A 25,765-nucleotide genomic window follows, 5' to 3' on the forward strand; every position below is an offset into this window, starting at 1 on the left:
TGCCCCTCGGCTGAGGGCAGTGGAACCCGCTCGCCGCCGCCCCTCCCCCGTCCCCTCCGCGTGCTCCCGCCCCCTTCCCTCACGCCCGCCCCCTCCCCCTTCCCTCCAGCCCAGCTCAGCCTCGGCACATCCTCCTGCCGCCCGCGCACCTCTCCGCGCGGTCCCGGCTTCGCGGCTCGGCCTTCTGCTGCGCTCGGCTCCCGCAGGCGCTCGGCCCCGCGCCCCTCGGCCCCTGCCCCGCCGGTTGGACAGGTAAGGCTTGGCCTTGGCCCGCCCCTGGCTCCACCCTCCCGCCTCACCTGGCTGCGCGCCGGGACAAAGGTGGGCTACCTGGAGCGCTCAGGGGCGGGGCGCGCTGGAGACTGAGGATGGAGGTGAGGATGCTGCTTTCCTCCCTGCCCTCCCGGCCCTCGGACCCGTCGGTCAGTGGGTCCACCGCCTCCGCTCCTCGCCGCGTCTCCCCTCGGCTCCTGGCTCTGCTCCTGGGCCCCTCATCCGCCCGCCTTCCGCCGGACACTCACTTTTCCACGTTCTGACACTGCCTAGCGTGCGCCCTTGCCGCCCTCTTCCGGACGCGGCTCTCGCCCACTCTCCTCCTCGGCACTAGCCTTCTCCCTCTGGGACCCGGTCTCTCTTTGTCTCTCTGTCTCTGAGTCTCCCGGTGGTCTCTCAGGCTGGGGACCCCAATCTGACATCGTTTGAAGAAGATTGGAAGATTCCCTAAGCTCCGGACAGAGCTGGCAGGAGTGCCCTCTGCTTCTTTCGAGGCTGCCTACGGGGCTGGGGTGTGTTGCAGGTAGAGGGAGGTTCCGGCTGCGTCCCCCGCCAGCACTGCCCAGTTCCTCGCGCTAGCAACCCCGACAGCGCTGGCCTCGCTCTTCTGGCCCCGGCTCAGGCTCCCTCCCTCTCCACTGCTGGCTTTTCTCCAACCGCACGCCGGGGTCTCAGGCTCTTTCGGGACCCGAGGTTTGAGTGGTGAGACTTCTTGGGTTTCCCGCCAAGTCTTGCCTTACTGCACTGCGTGCTCCCTCTGCCCTCGCCTCTGTCTGGTCTCTCTTGCATGGAGCCGTCTTCCATGCTGCCCACCTCCCAGCCTGGTGGCATGCGAGAAGTGTCCCAGTACTGGTTCAGTACCACCCCCCTGGGGTCAGGCAGACGGAGGCTGAGGGAGTGACCTTGGACAAAGGGACGCACTTCTCTGAGCCTCAGTGCCCCCTTCATAAAACGGGGATAATAGCACCTACCTATAGGGATCTATGTGAAAGCAGTGAAAAAAACATATCGGATGCCAGCGAGGCACACACTCGGTGGCCACGGGGGATTCTACAGTCCCAGTCCCTGGGTGGGGTGGGGTGGGGATAGGGGGTCCACAGAAAGGGGGAAGTGGATCAAAAATTCAGGCTTAGAGACACTGCAGAGAAACCTGACTGTGGCCCCTCCCGTATCATGCTCACCTCCCCCTACACACTGTTACTGGCACTCTTCTCTCTTTCTCTCCCTCCTCCTCTCTGCTTGTCCTAAAATCGGAGCTTAAAAATCAGAAAGAAAAGAGTGTCTGCTTTCAAAATGAGATCAATGTGGCTGTGTCGATGTTGCCAACAGCTGGTCATTGATCATGAGGCATCCACGTGGCTCGTTCCCAATTCTGAATCTCTGTCTTGCACCCATTTCTTTTTTAATGGCTCTCGCTCACGAGCCATTTCCTTTCCTCTGGGGGGGATTGTATTTTGGACCCTGCACCTGTTGTGTAATCACCCAAACCCTCTGACCATCGTCTGTGTCATCGCGACAGGTGACACACCACCCCAGGAGTCGGGCAGTGATGTGGGCTTAGGGCCATAATGAGGGCAACTTTGGAAGAGGGACATCTTCTCCCGGCTGGAAAGTTCTGGGTTCCCCTAGCTGAGCTTTTTTTTCAGCCACAGCCAGAGCTAGCAACTAGTGCCTTTCTCTTTAGAGAGGCAAGAATGGGACTGGAAACACCCACAGACACACACACACACACAGACACACACACACACCCCATCCAGACTCCTGCTCACAATCCTTTCTGCCACTTTCTCTGCCTCCCTTCCCACCGTTCAATTCACCGTGCTTCGCATCCCTACATCCCTCCATAGCTCCCTGTTTCCACTAAATTAACTGCTGCCTGCCTCCCATCACACCCCCTGTCGGCATCTTGGGTTTCAGCCACGACGGAGGGCCGATCATCTCCACGCCCCGACTGCCTCCGAGCTTTTGCTAGGCTCTCCCCTCTAACTAAAATGTCTCCCCTTGCAGGCCAAGGTCAGATGTCCCCTCCTGTGGGGAGCCCTCCTGCCCCCCTTGCCTCCCTGTCTCTCCTGTGGTCTGTACTTCCCTGGGCGGGGCTGGGTCCTGTTCCACTTGGGGTCCCAGTGCCTGAGACACAGCTGGCACACAGCAGCACAGCACGTGCTCTGTCCGTATTTGTTCTAATATATGGAATCCTTGGCCAAGGAGATAGGAATGAACTGACAATTGCAAGCCACAGGTTATCCGTGGGTTCCACTGGGTCCCGCTGGCCAGGCCAGGGGCAGAGTTGGCCCTAGGGCAGACTGGTGAGGTTGTGGAGCGGGGAGCAAGCCTCCTGGAAAGTCCCTGTGGTACTGGGGGCTCTGCACGCCTCCAGAAGATGAGGAGGATTTCTGTGCCTGATGCGAACAGAGGAAATCGGCTAGACAGGGAACTGACTGCCCAAGTTCAGCAGACTAGCTTAGCAGCTACGTGACCTGGACCTTCACTTGCCTCGGCCAGAAATGTGGCAGAGCAGCGGTTTGCATCCTGGCCTCCCTGACTCCACAGCCTGGGAAGAGCACGAGCTGGGCATGTTCCCGGGGTGGGGAGGTGTCATACTAACATCTCTCCACTGGCCCATTCAGGTGCCACCCACCTCTCCTGCTGTTCCAGGCCCTCTGCTTGTCCTACCCCAGCCCTTCCTCTCACGTGGGCCACCGTAGCCAATGGAACACAGGCCTCCCCAGGAAGGACCCTGCCACTAGAGGCCCTGCCCCCCTCATACCAGTTCCCAGCTTTGGCAGCCTCGCACCCCGCAACACCATGGCCTGGCATTGACCGTCTGGGACACGTCCCTGAGTGAGTGTAGGGGTACTGGTGCTGGAATCCAGAGCAGTTGGGATAAAGTAATTGTACACCTCAAGTTTTTAGGGGCCCCCTCTGTGCCAGGCTCTGGGTTAAGGCCCCCACCACGTGTCATCCCTGAAAGTCACAGCGTCAGTACTCGTACTAGTTACCGAGTTAGCATGAGGCGTGGTCAAAGAGCCTGCCTTTGGAGTCAGGTGGCCACAGGTTCAAATCCCAGCTCTACCACTCACTCTACTGTGTAACCTTGAGCAAATCCTTCAAATCTTTGTCCCAATGTTGAACCATTGTTACTATTGTTATTACCTGAAAAGTATTGTCCACTTCAATGGGCTGAATTATAAACTAGATAATATATAAAGCTCTAAGCCTAGAGTAGTTGATACCCTATAAATGACACCCAAGCAAACATTCATTTTTCAGATGTGGGATTGAAGCCCCGAGAGGTTAATTGACTTGCCCAGGGTCACACAGCTATTGAATGCTGGAGCCAGGATTCACACCCAGGCTTGTCTGACTCCAGGTGTCTTTCTACTCCACACTGACCTCTGCCGGAACTGACAGTGGGCATTTTGTCACTCGATTAAGTGATGGGTGCGACCAAATTGTCTGGGAACCAAGATAATGACATTTGGAGAATAGGGGGCCAGGAGGATGGCTTAGGAGAGGAGGAGGGGTGTCGAGTACCTGTAATGTAGCAGGAGGTAGGACTCCACTCCCTCGCCCCAAAACAATAGCCCTACATCAGTTTTTTTGAGGTGTGAGGCCTCAGGGGGGTGGGAATTCCCGAGGCTGCTGTTGGAAATAATAAAAGCAGATGGTGCTGCCCCTGCGGAAAGGCAAACCTCATTTGCTAAGACAATGGTCCCCTCCAGGCTGGCCTGGGCCTGTGTTGACCTGCCCCACCGAAGCCATCCATCACCCCACCGAGCACTGAGGACGTGGCCACCTGTGCCTGCCCCCATGCACACGCAGGCACAGATGCACAAACACTTCCAGGAACCCACCCCCAAGCCCCACTCCCGCTCTTTCCCCTCCTCATAATAACAACAGCTACTGTTTATCGCACTCTTACTGGGTACCACTCACTCTGTATACCTTTGCCTCCCCTCATTCTCCAGCATTTTACAGGAGAGGAAACCGAGGCTCAGAGAGGTCAAATGACTTGCCCAAGGTCACACAGCTCTTTCCGCTCTGGTCAGGGGGTGCTCTCCCATGGCTCAGCTTAATGGATTTGGGCTGACATTTTTGTGTTTGAATCAATAATAATTACATCTGTGCCTCAATCTTTCATTAGGTCTGTGGCCTCCCTGCCAGGTCAGAGTGGGGACACCTGGAGGGCAAGGACTGTGTCTTTGCCCACAGAATAGAAGCTCCCTCCAGCGAAGTGTATGTTTTCCCCATGTTCTGGGAATGTCCAAGGCCAGAGCTGTGTCTCCCCTATCAGACTGGGAAATCCCTAAGGGCAGCAACAGGGTCTCCCCTGTTACACTGGAGGCTTCCTGGGGCAGGGGCTGCTTTTCTTGCTCAGACTGAGAGCTCCCTGAGGACAGGAGCCACGTCTCATCAGTCTAAGAGTCCTCCAAGGCAAGACCTAGATCTTCCCTGTTACAGTGGGAGCTCCCCAGGGCCAGGGCTATTGTCCCCAATCAGACTGGCAATTTCCAGAAGCAGGGACAAGGTCTTCAGACTAGAGCAGTTTCCCTTGCATGGCATCCAGGTCCTGTACCCAGAGGAGCTCAGCAAGTGGTGACTACCTGGTTCACTGTCCCTGGCAGTCTCCACCCTGGGGCTCCACGGGTCAAGAGGCAGAGTTCTCTGTGTGAGGCCAGGTTGGCACAAAGGCATGTGGAGCGGTAGGTGGGGCTCTGGCTGTTCTGAGGCCTAGGGGGGGCTGAGAGGCCCCTTCCTATTGGCCAGGTGGCACTTTGGGGGCACAGAGCCTCAGGGCGGCAGGGGAGATGGGTAGGGACTAGCTCAGGACTGTCAAGGCCAATCCACTGATGAGTACCCCACAGGGCAGATGTTTCAACTCTTATCTCCCCTCCCCCCTTCCAGGAAGCTCATCTTTGCTGCCTTCCATCCCACCTCCACTGCCTGAGTTCCTTCCATACCTGGAAACCTCCCCTTCCCCAATCACACAGAAGTCCTCATTTCCTAAATAGTCAAATCTCATGACAGGCTAATAATCCCATTTCACAGACAGGGAAATTATGACTCATGATGAGGTGTGATGGTGGGAGGATCGTGGGAGGGGCTCGGGAGACAGAATCTAGTCCCAAATTGACTTGGGAAGAGCCCAGCCCAAGAATTTAGGATCCCCCTCCTCTCCCCCACTGTCATTGAGGACATAACCATTTTTGTTTTTTGTTTTTTTTAACATCTTTATTGGAATATAATTGCTTTACAATGGTGTGTTCGTTTCTGCTGTATAACAAAGTGAATCAGCTATATGCATACGTATATCCCCATATCTCCTCCCTCTTGCGTCTCCCTCCCACCCTCCCTATCCCACCCCTCTAAGTGGTCACAGAGCACTGAGCTAATCTCCCTGCGCTATGCGGCTGCTTCCCACTAGCTATCTGTTTTACATTTGGTAGTGTATATATGTCCATGCCACTCTCTCACTTCGTCCCAGCTTACCCTTCCCCCTCCCTGTGTCCTCAAGTCCATTCTTTACGTCTGTGTCTTTATTCCTGTCCTGCCACTAGGTTCTTCAGAACCTTTTTTTCTTTTTTTAGATTCCATATATATGCGTTAGCATACGGGATTTGTTTTTCTCTTTCTGACTTACTTCATTCTGTATGACAGTCTCTAGGTCCATCCACCTCACTACAAATAACTCAATCTCGTTTCTTTTTATGGCTGAGTAATATTCCATTGTATATATGTGCCACATCTTCTTTATCCATCCATCTATCGATGGACACTTAGGTTGCTTCCATGCCCTGGCTATTGTAAATAGAGCTGCAATGAACATTGTGGTACATGACTCTTTTTGAATTATGGGACATAACTATTTTGATTGAACAATTACAACTACTCATTTTCCAGCCCTGGGGGAATCCACTCCCCCTAAAGAAGACAGGAACCTGCTGTCTTAGATGCTCTAAGACCCCAACTGGAGTTCCAGGTTTGTGGAGCTGACTACCAGGTGGCCCCACTGTCCACTGTTCTAAGAGCAGAAGAGGGTACCTGGGGATGGCCACCTCCATTGTCTGATTCCAGCCATTCCAGGAAGTGTCCAGTCAAGTCATGAGGGGGTGCCAGAGGGCAGAGTCAGGCAGATCATTCCAAGTTAGAGCATTCCTAAAATCTTCACGGTATGGAAACAAAATCAGAGAGAATTCCTGCATCTCACAAAATCTGTCCTAAGCACTACTGACCTGGGGTTCTGGGCATACAAACACTGCCCCCAGGGCTCCCAGGGATGAGAGTGGAGTGAGAGTTCTTTATATATTAAGGAGTTAATCTCTTGTCTGCTGTATGAGTTGCAGAAATGTCCACTGAAGAGTTTTAAGCAGGAAAGCTAGTGTCCGATTTGTTCTTCTGACCACAAAGTAGAGGATGTTTGGATGATGAGCTGGGGCCTGGGCAGACAGCAGCACCGAAGGATGTTTGTGTTACTGGAAACATGGCAGGGAATGTGGCAAGAGTTCTGTGATAAGGGGGCATCTACACAGAGCCCAGTCTGGCCTGAGGCAGCTACTGTGAAGGACAGAATTCAGCCCTTAGTGTCAGGGTCCCCAGAGATGCCCAGCAGGCCACAAAACTCCAGACCCACTTCCCCCATGAGCCGGGAGAGCTCATCACTTGTGGCTAAGAATACTGGCTCCCAGATTGCCCCAGAGGAAGGCTGGGTTCTCTTAAGGGAGCAAGATCCCCTTGGAGATGTTTCTTGGCCCCTCAGGTGTGGAAGTCCCTTCTGGTCCAGGTTTAGCAGAAGGCAGCTACCTTCCAGTTTCTTATGAGCTAAAGAGGGTTAGGATGTTTCCATGTGGAGGGTCCTTTCAAGACCTGAGCTGTGGCCAGGGGAGTGGCAGGAATCAGCGCCCCTTCCTGTTCAGATCCCTGACCCCCAGCACTGTGCACCCCTTTCTGAAGAGCCCTTGAAAGATAGAAGTGTGCCAGTCATCCCAGAGACCCCTGTACTGGCCTCAGGATGCCCATCCCAGCGGCTCGGTGGGTTAGGGTTTCATCTGGGAGCTGGGGGTCAGTCACAGTTAGAGAGGTGACCAAAGCAAGGCAGAGCTCCTCCAAAAGCGAGAGAGAGGGAGGGACGGCCCAGGAATGGGCTTGTTATCATCATGCATGGCTGTGTTTTGTCTTTTTTTTTTTTTGGCCGAGCTGCTTGCGGGATCTTAGTTCCCCGACAAGGGATTGAACCTGTGCCCTCAGCAGTGAAGGCGCAGAGTCCTAACCACTGGACCGCCAGGGAATTCCCATGTTTTGTCTTTGAACATTCACAAATATGTCCTCTGAATTCATGCTACTTCACAATACCTGTCCCTGGTCCCTGGGGGCTCACTCCAGAACCTGGAGGATATGATGTGTCATCCCTCCCCACAGGGGGCTGTCGGTTGGATAGACAGACAGATGGAGGAGTCTTGTCACTATAGATCATAAATTCCTAGGCTGCCTTGGCAGACCGAGCCCTCGAGACCATCTGATCTAACCCAGTGATCCAGTGGTCTTCCCCTAGTGCCCCCCCCATTATTTTTTGCGCAGTACGAATCATTTCCCATGAAATCTTATCCATAATCCCAACATATAAAATCAATAAAGGCAGCCTTTTATGAGCGGTGTAGCACCTCACCAACACCACCAATAATCTCTTCCCCAAACCAAAACGTTTTCCGTTTCGTGCAGATACAGTTTCAAGCCCTACATGCCGTCAGACTCTTCAGCTTCTCCTCCATGGGGATGCCGTGTGACCACTGTTATGCCCCCAATGTACAATATTGCCCATTTTACAGTAAGTCAAAGAGAAAAAAGAAGCTGTCTTCAATGGTATAAAAGCAGGCTATGGATGTCAGTTGCATTTGTCGATATGAGACCGAGCCTCTAACAGGCTTTGGTCGTTGGTGTCCAGAAAATCCTGGAACATGTCAATAAGTAGCTGCAAATGGCAACAGTTCTTTTAAACTGCTCACCTCGCATCCCTGGAAGACTCTGCAGTGACCCGGGAGGAGGCCAGGTTATTGTGGGGATGTACCCGAGTTAAAAGTGTGTAGAGGACGCATTTGAGAGTGTCTGTTGTTTTTACCTACAGTTTTCAAAATAGCTTCACAAATGTTTTTTAAAAGTGAGGTTAGAATCAAATGCTTAGAGAACCCCTGAAACATCTCTACCAAATATGGTGGCTCAAATGCGTCACTTTCACACGCGAGAAGGAGACGCAGGGTCAGGGAGGGGGGTTGACGGCCAAGTTCTCCTGGGGGGTGGTTGTCTGGCTCACAGCCTGGACTGAGCGTCGTAATCCCTAGGCTCCATCAGAGCATCACTGATATTCCTGGCCCAGGATTCCCATCGGACCCCCTTCAGCCAGCACTGCTCCCACCTCCCACCCCCCTACCTGCCCCCTTCTCCCGTCCAGCCCATCAGGCATCGGGTGAGCTGATCAGTAAAGGAGGAATTCAGGCCTCCCTGTTGTCTGCCAGGCAGGTGGGCAGGAGCTCCCCTAGTCGCCCGGCCCCCAAATGCAAGGCTGTTGTGGGGAGGGGGGAGGGGGCTCAGGAATCAAAGCGAGCTCCGGGCTCCATCAGCTGCCCTCATTTGCATTAACACTGCCTCCCCGCAGGCTTCTGGATGGAGACCACGCCGGCAGTTCAACTCTGCACAGTATGGGGACGGGATAAGGGCGCGAGACAAGCCCCTTTCCCCTCCTTTGTCAGTTTCCTCTTCCCAGCTGCCTGGTCCCCGCTCCGGGGCCCTGACTGCACTCGCAGCAATGGCAGGAGGTTACGTGGGGGAGGTAGGCGACCCCCGACGAAGCTCAGTGGACGGGCGATGGGGTGCAGAGAGAACCCAGGCCTTGAGGTGGGGCTTTGTCACTCACCAGTGCTGTCGCCTTGTGTTTGTGGGTTACCCTCCCAGAGCCTGGGTTTCCTCATTTTAAAAATAATGGAGAACAACCTGCCCTGTGCAGGGCAACTGAGAGGATGCAATAAGAAAGGGATGAAGTAGGCTTGTAAGAGCCTGGGCTTTCCAACTGCTCAGGGAGTGGCAGCTCCTATGACGACGATTGCTCTTGTTCAGTTTAGTTTTTAAGGAGTCACTAGTAGATCTCTGTTGTGAGACGGCTGTCTCGGGGCTGTGGATGGTTCTCTTGTCCCGGGCGACTGAAAGCTGTTGAGCGTCCAGAGAGCAGGCTTTATGCGCAAACCTCGGGCAGAACCATCCCAGGCTGATGGGGGTGGGGCACGCGGGGCACCTGCTGCCCCTTGTCTCCCGGCTGCTTGGTGCTCTGGGAGGCCGCCTCCAGCTGGCTTCCAGACGGGCGGAGTGGATTGGAGCCCGCATCGCTGTGGATCCTCGCTGCGGCTTCTCTAGCAGCCCGTGTTCCCCGAGTGGCTCTTTGCCAGGCTGGCAACTTGGCTGCTGGAATGTGCCAAGATTCAAGTACAAATGCTGTGGGCTTGGGGACAGGGTTCCATGCGGTCTTCAGGGCAAAGAGGTGCTAGCATCCCCAGCCCTCACTTAGCTGCCTCCTTCTCTCTCTCTCTGTCGCACACACAAACATGCACACGCACACCCTCCCTGGGAACTCTTTACCATCTTCTGCTCGGGTGTCAGTTTGATTCCATCCCGATCCGTAGCTGTCAGTGCCTGTTATTTGCAGGGTCTTGTAAATCTGACAGGGACAGAGGGGAAAGGGATCTTCCCCAGATCTTCTCAGGGACTTTGTTTATTTATTCTAATATTTATTTACTTATCTGGCTGCGCCGGGTCTTAGTTGCGGCGTGCGGGATCTTTAGTTGCGGCGTGCGGGATCTTTAGTTGCGGCGTGCGGGATCTTTAGTTGCGGCGTGCGGGATCTTTTATCTGTGGCACGTGAGATCTAGTTCCCCAACCAGGGATCGAACCCGGGCCCGCTGCATTGGGAGCGTGGAGCCTTAACCTCTGGACCAGCAGGGAGGTTCCTAGTCGGGGACTTTAAAAAAGGCTGATTGCCCCAGCAGAAAATGAGCTAGGCAGAGCTGTGTGGGAGCCCTGAGGGGGGAGTTTTCTGCCAGAAGGGACATTTGGGACGAGTCCCAGAGGATGGGCAGGAGTTCCACAGAGACAGAGATGAGGGTGAAGAGGAGAGGCTGTTCCAGGCAGAGGGAACAGCCTCAGCGAGAAGAGAGAGACAGGAAAGATGGGAGGTGCTCGAGGCCCAGGGCATAGTCTCTATTGGCTGTGACGGGGAGGAAATAGAAGTCAGGGCTGCAGAGTTAGGTTGGGCCCACATTATACGAGATCTTGAGTACCCAAGCGAGGAGTCTGTGGTTAAATGGGAAAGGGATAGGGAGCCATGGACAGTTTGGGGCAGGAGAGGGTCAGGATCAGAGCACTTTGGCAGCAGTGTGGGCTGGGTCCGGGGCCTGGACGGGGCTGATATCCATCCAGGAGAGGGATGGCCTGTCAGGTGCTTCAGCCTGCACGCTGAAATCCCCGCTCCCTGCCCCAGGCTGGCTGCGTACATGATTTGTGGGGTGCAAAGGGTGGGAGGGAACAAAGATGGCACTGAAGTTGGGGTTCCTGGGTATGATGAACAGACCCATGGCCACTGGCAAGGGCTTGGTAAGAGGACTTCATTGGGAGAGATGGCAAGTATGGGTGGGGTCATGATGCATGGGGGTGTAGGGTTGGGATGGGGCTGGGCTTCAATTCCTGGCTCTGCAGGGGAGGAGCTGTCCTCTGGGACTAGTGCCGAGGCTGGTCACCAAGCTCAGAGGCTGGCTCGGGGTCACTGATCGGCCTCATGTGTGTCCACAGGGACAGCACGCTGCCCATACACGACGTGGGGCTGCCCACCCCTCACCCCTCTGCCAAGCCTCATCTGGTCCCTTGCCTGCACTTTTTTTTTTTTTTTTTTTGGCGGTAAGCGGGCCTCTCGCTATTGTGGCCTCTCCCGTTGCAGAGCACAGGCTCCGGACGCGCAGGCTCAGCGGCCACGGCTTATGGGCCCAGCCGCTCTGCGGCATGTGGGATCCTCCCAGACTGGGGCACGAACCCGTGTCCCCTGCACCGGCAGGCCGACTCTCAACCGCTGCGCCACCAGGGAAGCCCCTGCCTGCACTTTCTGGGTGTCCCACCTTGCTCCTCTCTACTCTCAAGGTGGAGGGATTCTGTTCACCAGGCCAGTGTCCCAAAGGTCCCGTGTTGATGGTGTTCTGTGGGTTTCTCCCAGGTTATCGATGTGATGTCCCCGCAGGACAGAAGGGCGGGGCTGGGTCAGGGTAGCATCCAACACAGACTCAGCCTTTCTCAGCCACAGGGAGAGGAGGGTGGAGTCTGTTCAATGCAGCCTGGCATCTGCCTGAGGCCTGGAAATAGGGTTTGAGGGGTCCCCGGGGGCAGAACAATGCTTGACTGACAGGCCTCTCGAAGGGCCCCTCCTCCTCCCACCTGGCTGCCGCAGGAGTGCAGGCCTCGCCTGAGCACCGGCCTGAGCACCGGCCCCCCGGGCCCTCATTATGGAAAGGCTGGGGCTGAGGCTGGTGGGGCAGAGCCCAGGGCAGTAGAGGCCCGCACCTCCCGGGGGACCACTAACGCCAGTTGGGGGATGATAGAACAGCAGGATAACAGGAGGCTGGTGACCAGGCGAGCTGGGGAGGAGCCGCTTCCCTCCCCCAGACCCCTCGCTCTTCCCAGGGTGGGTCAGCCTGTCCTCCCCAGCCACTTCAAGGGCCCCTCACTCAGCGTTGGCTAACGGTGAACCTGGGGTGGGATGGCCAGTGCGGGGGCTGCAGGACCTGAGGGGGCTGGAGGGAGGGAGCCAGCAGTCATCCCCAGGCCACCAGCCTTTCCTCAGCCCTGGGCAATTACAAGGCCACAAATCACAAGGAGACGGTTGTGTAAGCACCTTTGTGAACCTAATGGAATATGCAGGGGGCCCAGGGAGGCCATGAAAATTCCATCAGCCTGGCTAACCTGGTGCCGGCTCAGCCGGATGCAGTGAGGTTGGTGTAGGGGGGAGGGCTATGGGGGAGGGGCCCCAGGGGGTGGGACACTCCCATTGTCCCCCAGCCACAAGGCTCCTGAGCCTTAGCTCCAAGTGCTCCTGGAGCATCTGGGGGTTCCGACTCTTCCTCTGGCGCAGAGGGGGGAGCAGTGAGGTCCCCTGAGGAGACACCACTTCTGGTGCAGAAAGATGGGCTGTCCCCAGTGTAGGTCGGAGGTAGCTCACCCCACCCTGCAGGGTCAGAGTCCAGCCTCCAGAGCTCCCCAGCCCCAGCAGGGACAGCGCCTGCCTTGTCAGAACCTGCCTGGAGCTTGGAGGAAAAGAAAAGGCAAGGCCTGGGCTGTCCTGGGACAGCACGTGGGAGCTCAGAGCACAGGCCTAGCAGCTGCATAAGTACCACGTACTCCGTGTGGCGGCCTCTCTGAGCCTTTATTTCCACTTCAGAAAAGAATAGGCGTCACTTCAGAGACTCGGTGAAAGGACCAAGGGATAGACATTCACACCAAGCGCTGAACACGATTCCTGCTTACAGCACGTGCTCACGTGCTATTATTCCCTCTGTTTGAATGTAGGCTTTGAGGCAAGTCTCTGGGACTGTCGGCCTATTTCTGAGCTTGGAGGGACTCAGCTCATTCCGGGGAACTTAGCCAAAGGCAGAGGTTTGTAAAGAAAGAGGAATCTAGACTGATCTGGAACCTGGGCGCTTCTTCAACTATTGGAACCAGGGCTTCTCAGCTTCAGCGCTGGAGTCTCTCTGGGCCAGCGATTCCCTGTCACGGGGGAGTCCTGAGCATTGTAGGGTGTTTAGCCGCATCCCTGGCCTCCACCCAGTAAAGTCAGTGGTGCTGCCTAGCTTTGACCACCAAAAATGTCTCCAGATGTTGCCAAATGTCACCTGGAGGGGTGAGGGGGCCAAGTCCCCCTCCATCCCTGTTGAGGAACACTAGGCTATAATAGTGGGGGTGAGGGGACTGGGGAGCCGGGCCGTGCAGGAGGAGGAGGGCTGCCCCCTTAGAGTCCTGCTTTTCTTGCAGGGAAACGCCCATGGCTGGGCCCACCACCCACGTTGCCCCCATGCTGTTCCTCGCCCTCCTCCTGCTACTGGAGCTGAGCCTGGCAGTCTCCCTGGGACCCGGAAGCTCTGCTCGGAACCTCCCGGAGAATCACATCGACCTCCCGGGCCCAGCACTGTGGACGCCCCAGACCAGCCACCACCGCCGGCAGGGCCTGGGCAAGAAGGAGCGTGACCCAGGCACACCTGGCCGGGCCCAGGATGGGGCTGTGGTTGCCACCACCAGGCAGGCCTCCAGGCTGCCAGGGGCAGGGGGGCTGCTGCCTGGGCAGAGTCCTGCAGGCCTGCTGCAGGACAAGGATCTGCTCCTGGGGCTGACACTGCCCTACCCCGAGAAGCAGAGCCGGTCTCCAGGGTCAGAGAGGGTGAAGAAACGAGGCAGGGAGCACAAGAGACGTAAGGAGAGGTTGAAACTGCACAGAGGTAGCTGGAGGTCTTCGAGGGGGTGGGGCCCTGCAACGAAAGGGGGAGGGGGAGTGGGGGAGAGGGATCAGATCCAAAGGGCCAAGGGGACTTCAGGGACAGGACAGGGCGGCGGGGGGGGGGGGGGGGGGGGGGAGTGGGGGGTGGCGGTGTCAATGGTGTGAGGTCCCTGGGAGGACATCCAGGGTCCCCAAAGGGGACAGGTAGTGGACCCCCAGAGGAAGGGAGGGGTCTCACTGAAGTCAGAGGGATCTGGTAAGAAGTGGATGCTGGGAAAGGCCTGGGCGTGGAGCATGGGAGGAAGAGAAGGACATGTGGCCATAGGAGCTCAGTCTTATCAGTAGATCGTCCTCCTAAATCAGGAAGTTCTACCTCGTATCTGACCTAAATCCATCCTACTGTAAGTCCTGAATAGAGATGGGACAGTTCGGTGCCCTCCAAGCACATCACTTAATCAACTCCGAGGCACAGAGCAGAGGCCGAGAGCTTAGACTCTGAAGCCAGATCTGCCCCAGGTCTGATTCTGGCTCCACTACTTACTGGCAAGTCATCTTTCTGTGCCTCAGTTTCTGCAAAGTGAGTGTCATGGCCCCTTCTGCCCTCAGGGTAGATTCAGAGCCGGCTTGCTATCTGAAGCACCCAGAATGGTGTCTGGCACGTGGCAGGGGCAATGGGCAGTGGTTGTTACTAGTTAATTCTCAGTTTTCTCTCAGTGCTGAGTCGCGTCCTCCGACCTGGACACGGCTGACCAAGGAGAGCGGTCACGTCCTTATTTCTCCTGCCTCTGCTCTGTTTGTTTGATGGGGTTTCTTCCTCGTCTTTCTGACCTTCCTTTAAGTTCCCTCCACGTTCCCAAATCCCCTGTGAGCCGAACCACCCACTGGTCCCAGCCTCCCCAGGACAAACGTGTCCCAGCAGCCCCACCCAGCAGGCTCCTCCCCAGTCTCCCCTGGCCAGAGCCCAGGCAGGCAACCTCGGCTTCCAAGTCTTTACATGTGACATGACTGCCTCTAGGGGCAGACCGAGTGCCACAGGCATGGATGGGGGCGGGGGGCTTTGCAGGAGGGGGGTGGTGGAGCCTCAGCCCCACCTTCTCCTGCAAACAGCTGGGACTTGCTTCCCTTCCAGGCCCGCTGAGACCCCCCAAGTGGACAGGACACAGGGGAGTTTGCCCAGCTTAGACTCTCAGCCTCCCGCCCCTGGGGATCACGTGTCAGGTGGGGTGGGGGCAGTGGCAGCCTTGACAGCAAGCAAGCAGGCATACACGGGGCGTGGACTCAGCCCAGCCCAGCTCCAGCCCCAGCTCCCGTGGACCAGCCGGGCGCTCCCACGAGAGTGGGTGAGTGGAGGTCTGGAGTTCAGGCCCAGGCCTGCTGACCAGCTGTAAGGTCTCAGCCTGATGGGGCCTCCGTTTCCTTCTGTAAAATGAATAGAGCAGATTCAGTGGTCCCCAAGTCCCCTTCCTACTCTCTGGGGTTCATCTCTGGATGGTGGGGAGGCCCCAACTGACCCAACCAACCTTAAAGTCAGATCTTGCCTGAGAAAAAGAGGCAAGGATGAGCATGGGGCCTCTAGCTTTTCTCGAAGCCCCCTGGTTCCCGACCACCCCCCAACCCTGCACACTCTCCCCCCTCACACTCATCCGACCCCATCCTGCCCACATATCTTGGAAGGCAGCTTCAGTGGTTAAAAGTATTGGTTTTGCAACAAATGGACCTGGGTTCGAATTCAGACTTTGATACTCACTAGCTGTGTGCTCTCAGGCAAGTTGCCTAACTTCTCTGTGCTTCAGTTTCCTTCCCTGTAGATGAGGCTGAAAGAGTACCTCCCTGCCAGAGCTCCTGCAAAGGTTAGGTGAAATAGTGCTTGTAAAGCAGGACCCAGCGTACAACATGGTCCCAGCACACACAGCATGTACTCAATAAAACGGTCATTATCACCACGTAGGGAGCTCTCACCTCCCAGCCTTCTCAAAGGCCTCTGCCTCCCTGCAATGCCTCTCGGCCTCATCACGTTGCTCCCCTACTCAAACTTACTCTCCTCCAGGAAGCCTTCCATGGTTAATCTTACTAAGTTCCATTCGTTGCACTTACACTGCTGGCTGCAACTTGCTGGAATATTGCTTTAGAGCAAGAATCCTGGGCCATCTCCCCAGCAGCACTGCAAATTCATCCAAGACTTTCCCCCCTCGTCCTGCCCCCAGACTCCTGCTTCCACCCCCACAGGAGGGTGGGCAGCAGCGATGTCGACTGAGCCAATAGCTTGTCATGTGGTTCCTGCCGCCCCCCTGTTCGCAGCAGGAAATGTGGGTCCAGCTGTGGGCCGATACGGGGTGGTGGGTGGCAAGCAGATACAGTTGCTGTGTTTCCTGCTCCTTGTCTCAGGCCGAGCCTTGGTCAGAGGTCCCAGCTCCCTGATGAAGAAGGTGGAGCTGTCAGAAGACCAGGGCCCAGATGCCGCGATGGAGGAATCCTCCACCAGCCTGGCCCCCACCATACTCTACCTCACCACCTTTAAGGCAGCACCTGCCACAGAAGAGTCCCTGATCCTGCCCGTCACATCCCTGTGGCCCCAGGTAAGGGGCCCGGGGCGGCCTCGGAGATGGAAGCGTCCTTGAGATGATGTCATGCAAAGCCCTCTTAGTACATTTAGGGAGACTGAGGCACAGTGGCAGGAAGGAGCTGGTCCAGGCCGGCGGGGCTGGATGGAATCCAGGTCTCCCGATGCCCGTCCAGCCCAGCTCAGGCCAGTGGGCCCACTGGCCAGGGAGGGCTGCCACTGTCCAGGCAGTGGTCCTGGGGGCTCACTCTAGGGAATGCCAAGGAAGCAAGTGTTGGCTCAGCACACTGGTCTCTGCATCTGGAAGGGCAGGGCCTTTGGGGAAGAATTTCATACATGCTGAAAAGTACAGAGAATGATAATCTTTAAAACCATGTCCCCATGATCCAGAATTAACAAGCTTTAGTTAACACTTTGACCCATCTGCTTCAGACCTTTAAAAAGGATATATGGAAGGGACTTCCCTGGAGGTCCAGTGGTTAAGACTCCGCGCTTCCACTGCAGGGGGTGTGGGTTCGATCCCCGGTCGGGGAACTAAGGTCCCACATGCCGCGTGGCACAGACAAAGAAAACAAGAACAGAAACAAAAAGATACACAGAGAGGGAGCAGGCCAGCAAACGTGGCAAATACACCGACCATTGGTGAGTCTAGAGGGAGGGTACTTGTTGCAATTAACGTGAGGTGCATCACTGCACCTCTTCTGGGGCTTTGGAATTTGTTTCAAAATAAAATCATTAAAAATGATCAAAAATAAATATATGTGTAGAAGAAATAAAACTTTTTTTTAGCAGTAGATCTTTCTTATTCTCTTTCTGGGTCTTACACCCCCCTGAGATTCTGATAAGACTGTGGGCCATTTCCGACGAATTCATGGTTACCTGTGCTGTCGCAGGGCCCCTGAGGCCCATGTGTTGAGAACCCAGCCCTTGAAGGTGGGTTCACATCCTACTGTGGCCAGGGCTGTGAGTGGAACTGAGCCACGGCCGTGGCCTCAACAGTGCCACAGAGAGCTGATGCCGTCTGCAGGGGAGAGAAGGGGCAGGGGAACACGCAGCTGGGCTTCCTCCTGAGCGGACACAGCTGCCTCCCCCCGCCTCCCCCAGAGGGCCTGGTGGACCACTTGCCCGACTACATCAGCTGCCTGTAGGCACCGTCCCACACTGGGGGTGGCTGCTCTGGGCGGCCCTCTCGATGTCCCCGGGCTGGGATTGCAGGCTGTCCAGCACAGGGTGAGCTGGCCTCTGAGGAGCCCCTCCTTTGCTCTCTGGTCCTGGGGCCCCACATTTCTTCTTTCACCTGTTGGGCTCTTCAAGCTCCCTCCGCTCTACCCCCTTCTGCAGGCTCATCCCAGGCCCGACGGGGAGGTGATGCCCACACTGGACATGGCCTTGTTTGACTGGACCGATTATGAAGACTTAAAGCCTGAGGTCTGGCCGTCTACGAAGAAGAAAGGTATGTCTACCCACCCCGCCACCCCCTTGCTGGGCTCCCTCCCCTCTCCCACCATCCATTGGGGTAGGGGCCTCGGTGACCCCAGCCTGACCTACATATGTCCAAGGTGGGATAGGGGGCCTGGAGTCTACAATGGCACGGACAACTGAAATGGACTTGCTGCTCTCAAGTGCTCATCGCACGGCAAACGCTTTCCACGTAGCTACTCACTTAACCTTAAAAAAAAAAAAAAAGTTAGGTCTGTTCTGCTGTTGATCCCACTTTAGAGAAGAGAAAACTGAGGCAGAGAGAGGTATTGTGTCTTATCCAAGCCACACTGTGGGAGTGGCGGTGTGGGCGCTCTCGCCCTGGTGTTCTGTGCTTAATCTCTCTGCCGTGCTGAGCCTCAGCCTGTGACCACAGATCCTGTTTTCCCCAGAGAAACACCGGGGCAAACTCTCCAGTGATGGGAATGAAACATCACCGGCTGAAGGGGAGCCCTGCGACCATCACCAGGACTGCCTGCCAGGTACCGAACCAGCATCGTGTTCAAGGCACTAGGCCAGGCGCTGGGGGAACCTGCGTAGGGATGGGGGCGGGTGTTCCCAGACACATGAGCAGGACTCTTTAGGGATGGTAAATAATAACAACCACAGCTACCACTTTACTGAGAGTTGCTGTCATACTTTGTTCTATTTAATCCTCACAGCAACCCAGAGAAAGAGACCCTATCATTCCCCATGCAAGGAAATTGAGGCTCAGAGAGGCTAAGTGTTTCAGCCGAGGTCACACAGCTAGGAAGTGGCTCAAACCTGAGTCTGCCTGGTTCTGAACCGCTGCCCCACGCTGCCTTAAATCATGATGATCCTTCTCTCGACTTCTCTCTCCTAACGTCTTTTTGGGCTTAATTCTGTCCTTGTTCCATCATGACACTGCTGGGCTTCTTGGGATACTTTGATGACATCCTGACCTGTCCAGCAGCTGAGCCCATTAAGACAGTCTGAAAACAGAGGCCTGGGGTTTTGTTTGTTTGTTTGTTTTGTGGTACGCGGGCCTCTCACTGTTGTGGCCTCTCCCGGTGTGGAGCACAGGCTCCAGACGCGCAGGCTCAGCGGCCATGGCTCACGGGCCCAGCCGCTCCGCGGCATGTGAGATCTTCCCGGACTGGGGCACGAACCCGTGTCCCCTGCATCGGCAGGCGGACTCTCAACCACTGCGCCACCAGGGAAGCCCTAAGGCCTGGGGTTTTGATTGATCGTCTAAACTGCTGGCCCTTGATTGGGTCAGTCGGAACTTCTGAGAAGACGATAGCGAGGGGGAGTTAGAAGGGCAGGAGGTTTCTGGGGGTGGGGGGTAGGGTAAGGCCTGTGAACGATAAAAGTGGAACGAAGGAGGAATGGACAGGAGACTGTGATGCAGTCGCCTGCCAGCCCAGCGGGGAGCTCCAGAGCAAAGATTCCCTGTTAGAAGAGGCCCCTGCTGGGCAGGTAGCCCGGCCCTGGCACCCCCGCTGAGCCAGTGACTGCCTGGGCTGTTCTGCTCCGGAACAGTGTGACATTGAAGGCTCAGGAGGCTCCTGCAGGTGTTAACAGCTGGAGGCTGGCAGCTAACTGCTCTCCTGGCCGATGGATGGCAAGTGCCTTCCGGAGGGACATCTGAGTTGCACACCTCCACGATGCTCGTTAATTCAGTGACCAGAATATTCTACAAAACAGCAACCCAACAAGCCATTTGGCATCGGATAAGCCAGACCGCCAGCTCCCTGAAAGGCTGTTTTCTTTCCAAACCATTGTTTTCACCCTGAGCAGAAGGAAAAGGCTCAAGTTTGGGCCAACTGAACAGTGGCTCTGAGAGTTGGCTCCATGGTGGGCGAGGCCGTGCCTAGGGCCTGCCTCTCGGGGGCTTCTGTTTCCCCATCTGTCCAAAGAGGACGTTGGCTCCATGATCACTGAGGCCCCTCCCAGCTCCATGCTAACTTCACACCTGACAGCCCCCAGCCGTTCCACCCAGGGGGGGAATCCCACAGCGCCCTCGCTCCTCCCATGATCAATCAATTGCCCATCTGGGGCATCTGGGGATCTCTGCCGCCCGCCCCCAGGGGCCTCGGCCGTGACATTCGTCAGTGGTTCCAGCTGGGAGCCTTGCGCACCAGATGGTCCATCCTGCCCGGGATGGCCCCACCGTGGAGATGACGTATCTCCTGTCCAGTGGGAGCGTGTGCAGGGCACAGGGAGGGTCCGCTCGGCGTGGCTGACCGCGTGTGCTTTTGCTGTGTGGGCAGGGACCTGCTGCGACCTCCGGGAGCACCTCTGCACGCCCCACAACCGAGGCCTGAACAACAAATGCTTTGACGACTGCATGTGTGTGGAAGGTGAGCCCGACATCGGGGGCTCCCTCGGTGTGGAGACCTCGCAACCTCCCTTTCTCCTCCAAGCTGGGGTGGGCGGAGAAGGGGGTGGGAGAACCCCTGGGGGGCTGAAGACAGCGAGCAGGGGCAGCTTTGCTCGGCGCCCACAATCTGTGAACTCATTTAGTCTCGATTCCTGGCATCGTTGGTCACATTTGCTTTTCTCACCTCTTGAAATACAAGCTGGCATGATCTCCCATGATCTGGAGGCGGGAGAGGGGAGGAGAGAGGAGCGTATCTTTTAAAATAAGATCAAACCTGAGAAGCCTGGTGCTTTCATACCGGAATTCTATCCCAGGGGAGACATTCCAAGCGTGATAACAAGGAGTGGGGGGTGGGTTTCCCAGCACTGTCCCAGGGAAGGATGCACTTGCCCGGCTGGCTCCCTCTTTAACTCCTCGGAGCTCCCACGTGGAGCGGTATGTGCCCTCCTGCCCAGGTGGGTCCAGGTGTACCCGGCTCTGTGCTAAGCCCTTTACCCATTATCTCCTTAAACCTCCCAACGATCCCAGGAAGGGAGCAATTGTTCTCCCCATTTTACCCAAGAGCAAACTGAGGCACAGAAAGGTTAAGCCACTTGCCCAAACCTACATAGCTAGAAAAGTGGGAGAACATTTTAAATTTTGTATTCTGAAAAATTTCAAACATATATTAAAGTCGTCAGGATAGTATAATGAACTCCCATTTCCCGTCTCCCAGCTTCAGTAATGCTCACTCATGGCCAATCTGTGCTGTCTCCCCTCCCATCTGCTTCCCCCGTTGCAATAGGATTTTTTAAATCTTTTTTTTGGCCACGCTGCGCAGCATGTGGGATCTTACCCCGACCAGGGATCAAACCTGCGCCCCCTGCAGTGGGAACGCAGAGTCTTAACCACTGGACCGCCAGGGACGTCCCTGCAATAGGATTTTGAAGCCACTCCTGGAAGTGTAGATATTTCATCTGTGAATATTTCAGTATACACATCTAAGAGATAAGTGCTCTTTTAAAAACAAAATACCAAAAATGCCCAATAATTACTCAGTGTCATCCCACATCCAGGGCGCACATTTCCTGAGTGAAGGGATTTGGTCTCAGTCCCTCTGTTGACCATTCTGAGATACATGCCCAATTTTTTCTCACATTAGCCTCAAAAATTATCTGCTGTGAGAGCGATAAAGCTGCTTAGGTCCAATTATTCATTCATCCAGTCTGTCAAGAAATATTTATTGAGTGCCTACTGTGTGTTGGGCTCTGATGAGGACATTGGGGATTCAGCGGCAAAGAGAGCCAGCAAGTTCTGCGCCCATGGATTCCATTCTAGTGAGATGAACAACAGTAAGCAAATAAGTAGACAAGATGTCTTTAGAAAGGGATAGGGGCTGTAAAGAAAATAATCCAGACTGGCCTGGTGAGCAGTCTGGGAGGTGTTTTAGAAAGGGTGGGCAGGAGCGGACTGCAGAACCAGCCACCTGAAAATGAGGGGTGGGGGGAGGGAGAGAGAGTCCCAGGCAAGCGGCAGAGCAAAGCCAAGGGCCTCGGGCAGGAATGAGGCTGGCATGTTTGAGGGCGCCTGGCACACAGTAGCCAACGGGGAAGGTGGCAGAAGGGGAAGTAGGAGAAGCTGGCGGGGAGGATCCTGCAGGACTTTGAGTTATAATGGGAAGGTGTCGGCAGGTTTTAAGCAGGGGAGTGACCTGGTCTGACTTACGAGTGTAACAGCTCACTCTGGCCGCAGTACTGTTGGGGGCAGGAGTGGAGACACAGAGGACCAGCTGGGAGGTGAGGGGATGGAGGCAGGCAGGGGTGGAGATGCCGGGGAGCTGCCTTCTGTTCCCCGTGTGCCGGGCTGGCGGCCCATTTCGCAGAGGAGGAGACTGAGGTGCAGAATGGCCCGGAGGTCCAGGAAGCCCGGAGTAGCGCCAGGGCCTCCAGATCCATCCTGCCCACGTGAGGGGGACGTGGCCCGACTGAGTTCACACACCCAGCTGGTGCCCAGCCCCTCTGCTCAGGAAGGCGTCCTTCCTTCCTCCCCAGGGCCTCAGGTAGGAGGGGGCCGCTTTCCAGGCATCCAAAAGATATGTGCGCAGCCAAAGCCCATCCCTCGTTTCCCGTGGTCTCTCCCACCCCGGTCGGCCCCACCAAAATTCTTGCTTCCTCCGTGGAGACTCAGGCTCCAGAAAAAAAAAAATTGAGTAGAAATGACAGCTCATTAAAGATGGTCCAGGAAGAGGCTGTCAGGAACCCTCTGAGGACCAAGAGTCCTGAGGACTTCTGAGAAATCCCAAAATGGTGAACTCAGGTTCCAGGGATGAAGTCCAGCAGTCTAGGCCAGCCTGGATTCTGGAGGGTTCCAGAAGGGCTTCTGTGGCTACCGACCACTCCTGCTTATAATCCACTGCCCCCCTCCTAAGTGTATTTTGTGTGGCCACAGGTCTGAAAGCTGCGATCCAGGTGTCAATTCTAGACCCCAAAGCACAAACTTCACAGCAATTCCTTTATTCTCTTGACAGTGACGTAAGCAGATCTTAAGCAGGTGATGTCCTCCTCTCTCCCCGTGGTCACTCCTAAACTGAAATGTAGGGATTGCTCAGGCCACACTGAGCAATCTCTTCCCACCCCCAGTCAGGAGGATGTGGCCTTCTGTGGCCTTAAATGAAAAACATGTCTACCCATGTATGTCAGGGGATGCCTGACATGTGGTTATGACAGAGCCACAGCCAGGAACCCCTCCCACTGGTGGGCCAGGAGGGCCACGACTACTTTAATTGGGGTGGTCAGGGAGGGTCCCTTTGAGACCTGAAGGCTGTGAAGGAGCCAGCTATGCCAAGAACTTCAGGAAGGCATTGCTGGCTGTGAGAACAGCAAGTGCAAAGGCCCTGGAGCCAAAAATGAATGGGTGTATGAGGAAAAGCAAGAAAACTGGGTGTGGCTGGAGTTAGAGAGTGAGGAGGGGAGTGGGAGGTGAAGAGAGCAGACAGGAGGCAGGTCCAGGTCCCAGAGGGTCTTATAAGCCAGGGTAGGAAGTTTGGATCTCCTTTTGAGTACAATGGGGAGTCGTGGGAGGTTTTATAGGGGAGGGCAGAATCTGCATCCCTTTAACAAAAGGTTTTTAATGGACTATTTTTTAAGAGCAGTTTTAGGTTTACAGAAAGATCGTGCAAAAAATGCAGAGTTCTCACATGCCCCCCCAAACACACAGTTTCCCCTATTACCCTACTTTAGTGTGGTGCACTTTTTACAACTGATGAACCAATAGTGATACATTATTCACTAAAGTCCATAATTTACATTAGGGGTTCACTCTTCGTGTTGCACATTCTATGGGTTTTGACAAATGTGCAGACATGTACCCACCATTATAGTATCACACAGAATAGTTTCGTGGCCCTAAATATCCCCTGTGCTCCATCTGTTCACTCTTGCCTTCTCCATCTGTGATTCGCTTTTTTAAGCCCATTCAGGCTGCTCTGCGGGGGATGGGTTGGTTGTAGGACAGAAAAAAGAAGGGGGTCGTGGTGAGAGGATGCAGGGGGTTCCAGAGGGCGCGGAGGGGTCTGGCTGGTCACATCCCTGACCCCCTTGCCTCCCTTCACCCAGGGCTGCGCTGCTACGTCAAATTCCACCGGAACCGCAGGGTCACCCGGAGAAAGGGGCGCTGCGTGGAGCCCGAAACGGCCGACGGCGACCAGGGATCTTTCATCAACGTCTAGCGGGCCGCGTGAGGCGCCTCCCTACCGGCCAGGGGACTGAGCGCGGGAGGCTTGGAGAAGCCGGGCAGTTTGTTTATAACTCGCGGTGGCAGATCAACTGGGGAGGCAGATGACTGAGGCTGCAGGCTCAGACCCAGGACACTCAGCCCCAGGAGGGGAGCCCTGGGCGAACTGCCCCCGCCCAGGAGCCAAGCAGCAGCACACCTGCAGCCACCACCCGGCCAATGGGAGACCCACACCGCCAGCGCATCCCGGTGTCCGCGTTCTCCGCGATGGCAATGTCGAGAGCGCCCTCTAGCCTCCGACCGCAGCACTGCAATTGTTTCAAGTTTAAAAAGGAAGAGGTTTTCGAGCTGGGAAAGAATGGAAACTCCCTGGGAGACGAGTACGAAGCACCTCCTATGTACCAGGCACTGCGCTAAATGAAGGGCATACATTATCTCATTTGTCACATGGCCCTTTAAGGTAGGCATAATCACCATTTTACAGGGGAGGAAACTGAGGCAAGGTTTTATGACTTGTCCAGGGTCCCACATCAATTCTCCTCAAACCTTCACCTGTGTAAGAATCCCCAGGGATCTGGTTAAAATGCAGATTCCAATTCAGTCGATTCTGCATTTCTAACAAGCTTCAGGGCATGCCAATGCTGCTGGACCCAAGACCCCACTGAAAACACCAGGTCCTGAAGTGTCAGGGTGAATGTGGCGTCTGAACCTGGGTCCGACCAGCTCCAAGGCCCACGTCTTTGCTCCTCCACAACTAAGGACGCATTTCAGGTTCTCCACGGCTTTCGGTGAGAGAGACGTGTTCTCTAGTTGTTCCTTTCACTGTGGTGAAGGCTGGAATAACCGACTCTTCTCTTCTTTCCCTGGACAAAGGTATATCATTTAAAAAACAAGAGAAAATGTGCATTAAACACCTGCTTGCCTATAAGGCATGATTTGGGCAGATTGACCCCTGCCCTCTGGGAGCTGATATTCTGAGACATGAAGTGTTTGGGGTAGACAGTAAAGCTGTCTCTTATTTCTATGGCCCCGCTCACCCCGTCCTGGGACATGCACTTCGGAGTTGCCTGAAAGCTGCCACCCCAGGGGGGTTCTTTGGCTTTTGTAGTTCATGTCCTTTGAGAATCTAAGGCAAGCATGGACTCAAAAAGTACGCACATTGCCCGTGGGCACCCACTTTGCATACGTCTTAGTGGTTCCCAGGCCCCGCAGAGACCATCCCAGGACCCCCAGCCTACACTTCGGCAGCAGAGCCCACTGAGGAGTTGGGGCACCTCTCCTAACAGCTCCCCACAGGCCAGACTCACGATGCCTACCCCAAACACCTCTCTGAGCAGATGTGACTCTAGTGACCACCTCAGGAGAGCCACTTAAATCCCCCCACCTGGCATCTCACTCAGGACCTTCAGGTCCAGGGCAAAGAAGGTTGCAAGCCTTCTCCATCCAGAGTCCTTGCTGGCCTGGACCCCAGCCGGGGGACCACGCCCACGAGATGCCAGGGCTGTTTACTCCACTGGGAAAATCAGTCGGGGGTCAAGGGTCCGGCACCAAGGAAAGCAGACAGATCTAGGAGAAACCAAATACACTGGCTCTTTTTGCCCTATTCAAGTTCGACGGGCATGGGAATCTTGGGGAGAAGGGGGACTGCAAGAGATCAAAGCCGGCTGTTTGTAAACTGAATCCACTGGCAGTTTTGTCTGTTCGAGACCAGACAAGGCCCACACTGTGTGCCTCACATGGAGTGGCAGATTCGAGATAGTGATAGAACCCTAGCAGGGGTGGCTGCAGGCGGGGAACCCAGAATTGCTTTTGTCTGGAGGGCAGCGGTTAGGCTAGCCCTGGGCCATCAACGATGGAAAACACCGATCAGGACAAAGCTGAAAGGCCC

The 25,765-nt window shown here is 55.6% G+C and overlaps 1 protein-coding gene across 1 annotated transcript; it reads left to right on the forward strand.

Moving 5' to 3' along the window:
- Window positions 1-119: 119 nt before the first annotated feature.
- Window positions 120-24,864, forward strand: DRAXIN (dorsal inhibitory axon guidance protein). Its single transcript, XM_079931289.1, has 7 exons — window positions 120-252; window positions 13,324-13,784; window positions 16,169-16,359; window positions 17,685-17,796; window positions 18,215-18,304; window positions 20,057-20,146; window positions 23,760-24,864. Exons 2-7 carry the CDS (start codon window positions 13,334-13,336, stop codon window positions 23,870-23,872), a joined length of 1,047 nt encoding a protein of 348 aa, XP_079787415.1. The 5' UTR covers window positions 120-252; window positions 13,324-13,333; the 3' UTR covers window positions 23,873-24,864.
- The last annotated feature ends 901 nt before the right edge of the window (window positions 24,865-25,765 follow it).

Source organism: Stenella coeruleoalba (genome assembly GCF_951394435.1).
Source record: "Stenella coeruleoalba genome assembly, chromosome: 1".
NCBI lineage: Eukaryota > Metazoa > Chordata > Mammalia > Artiodactyla > Delphinidae > Stenella > Stenella coeruleoalba.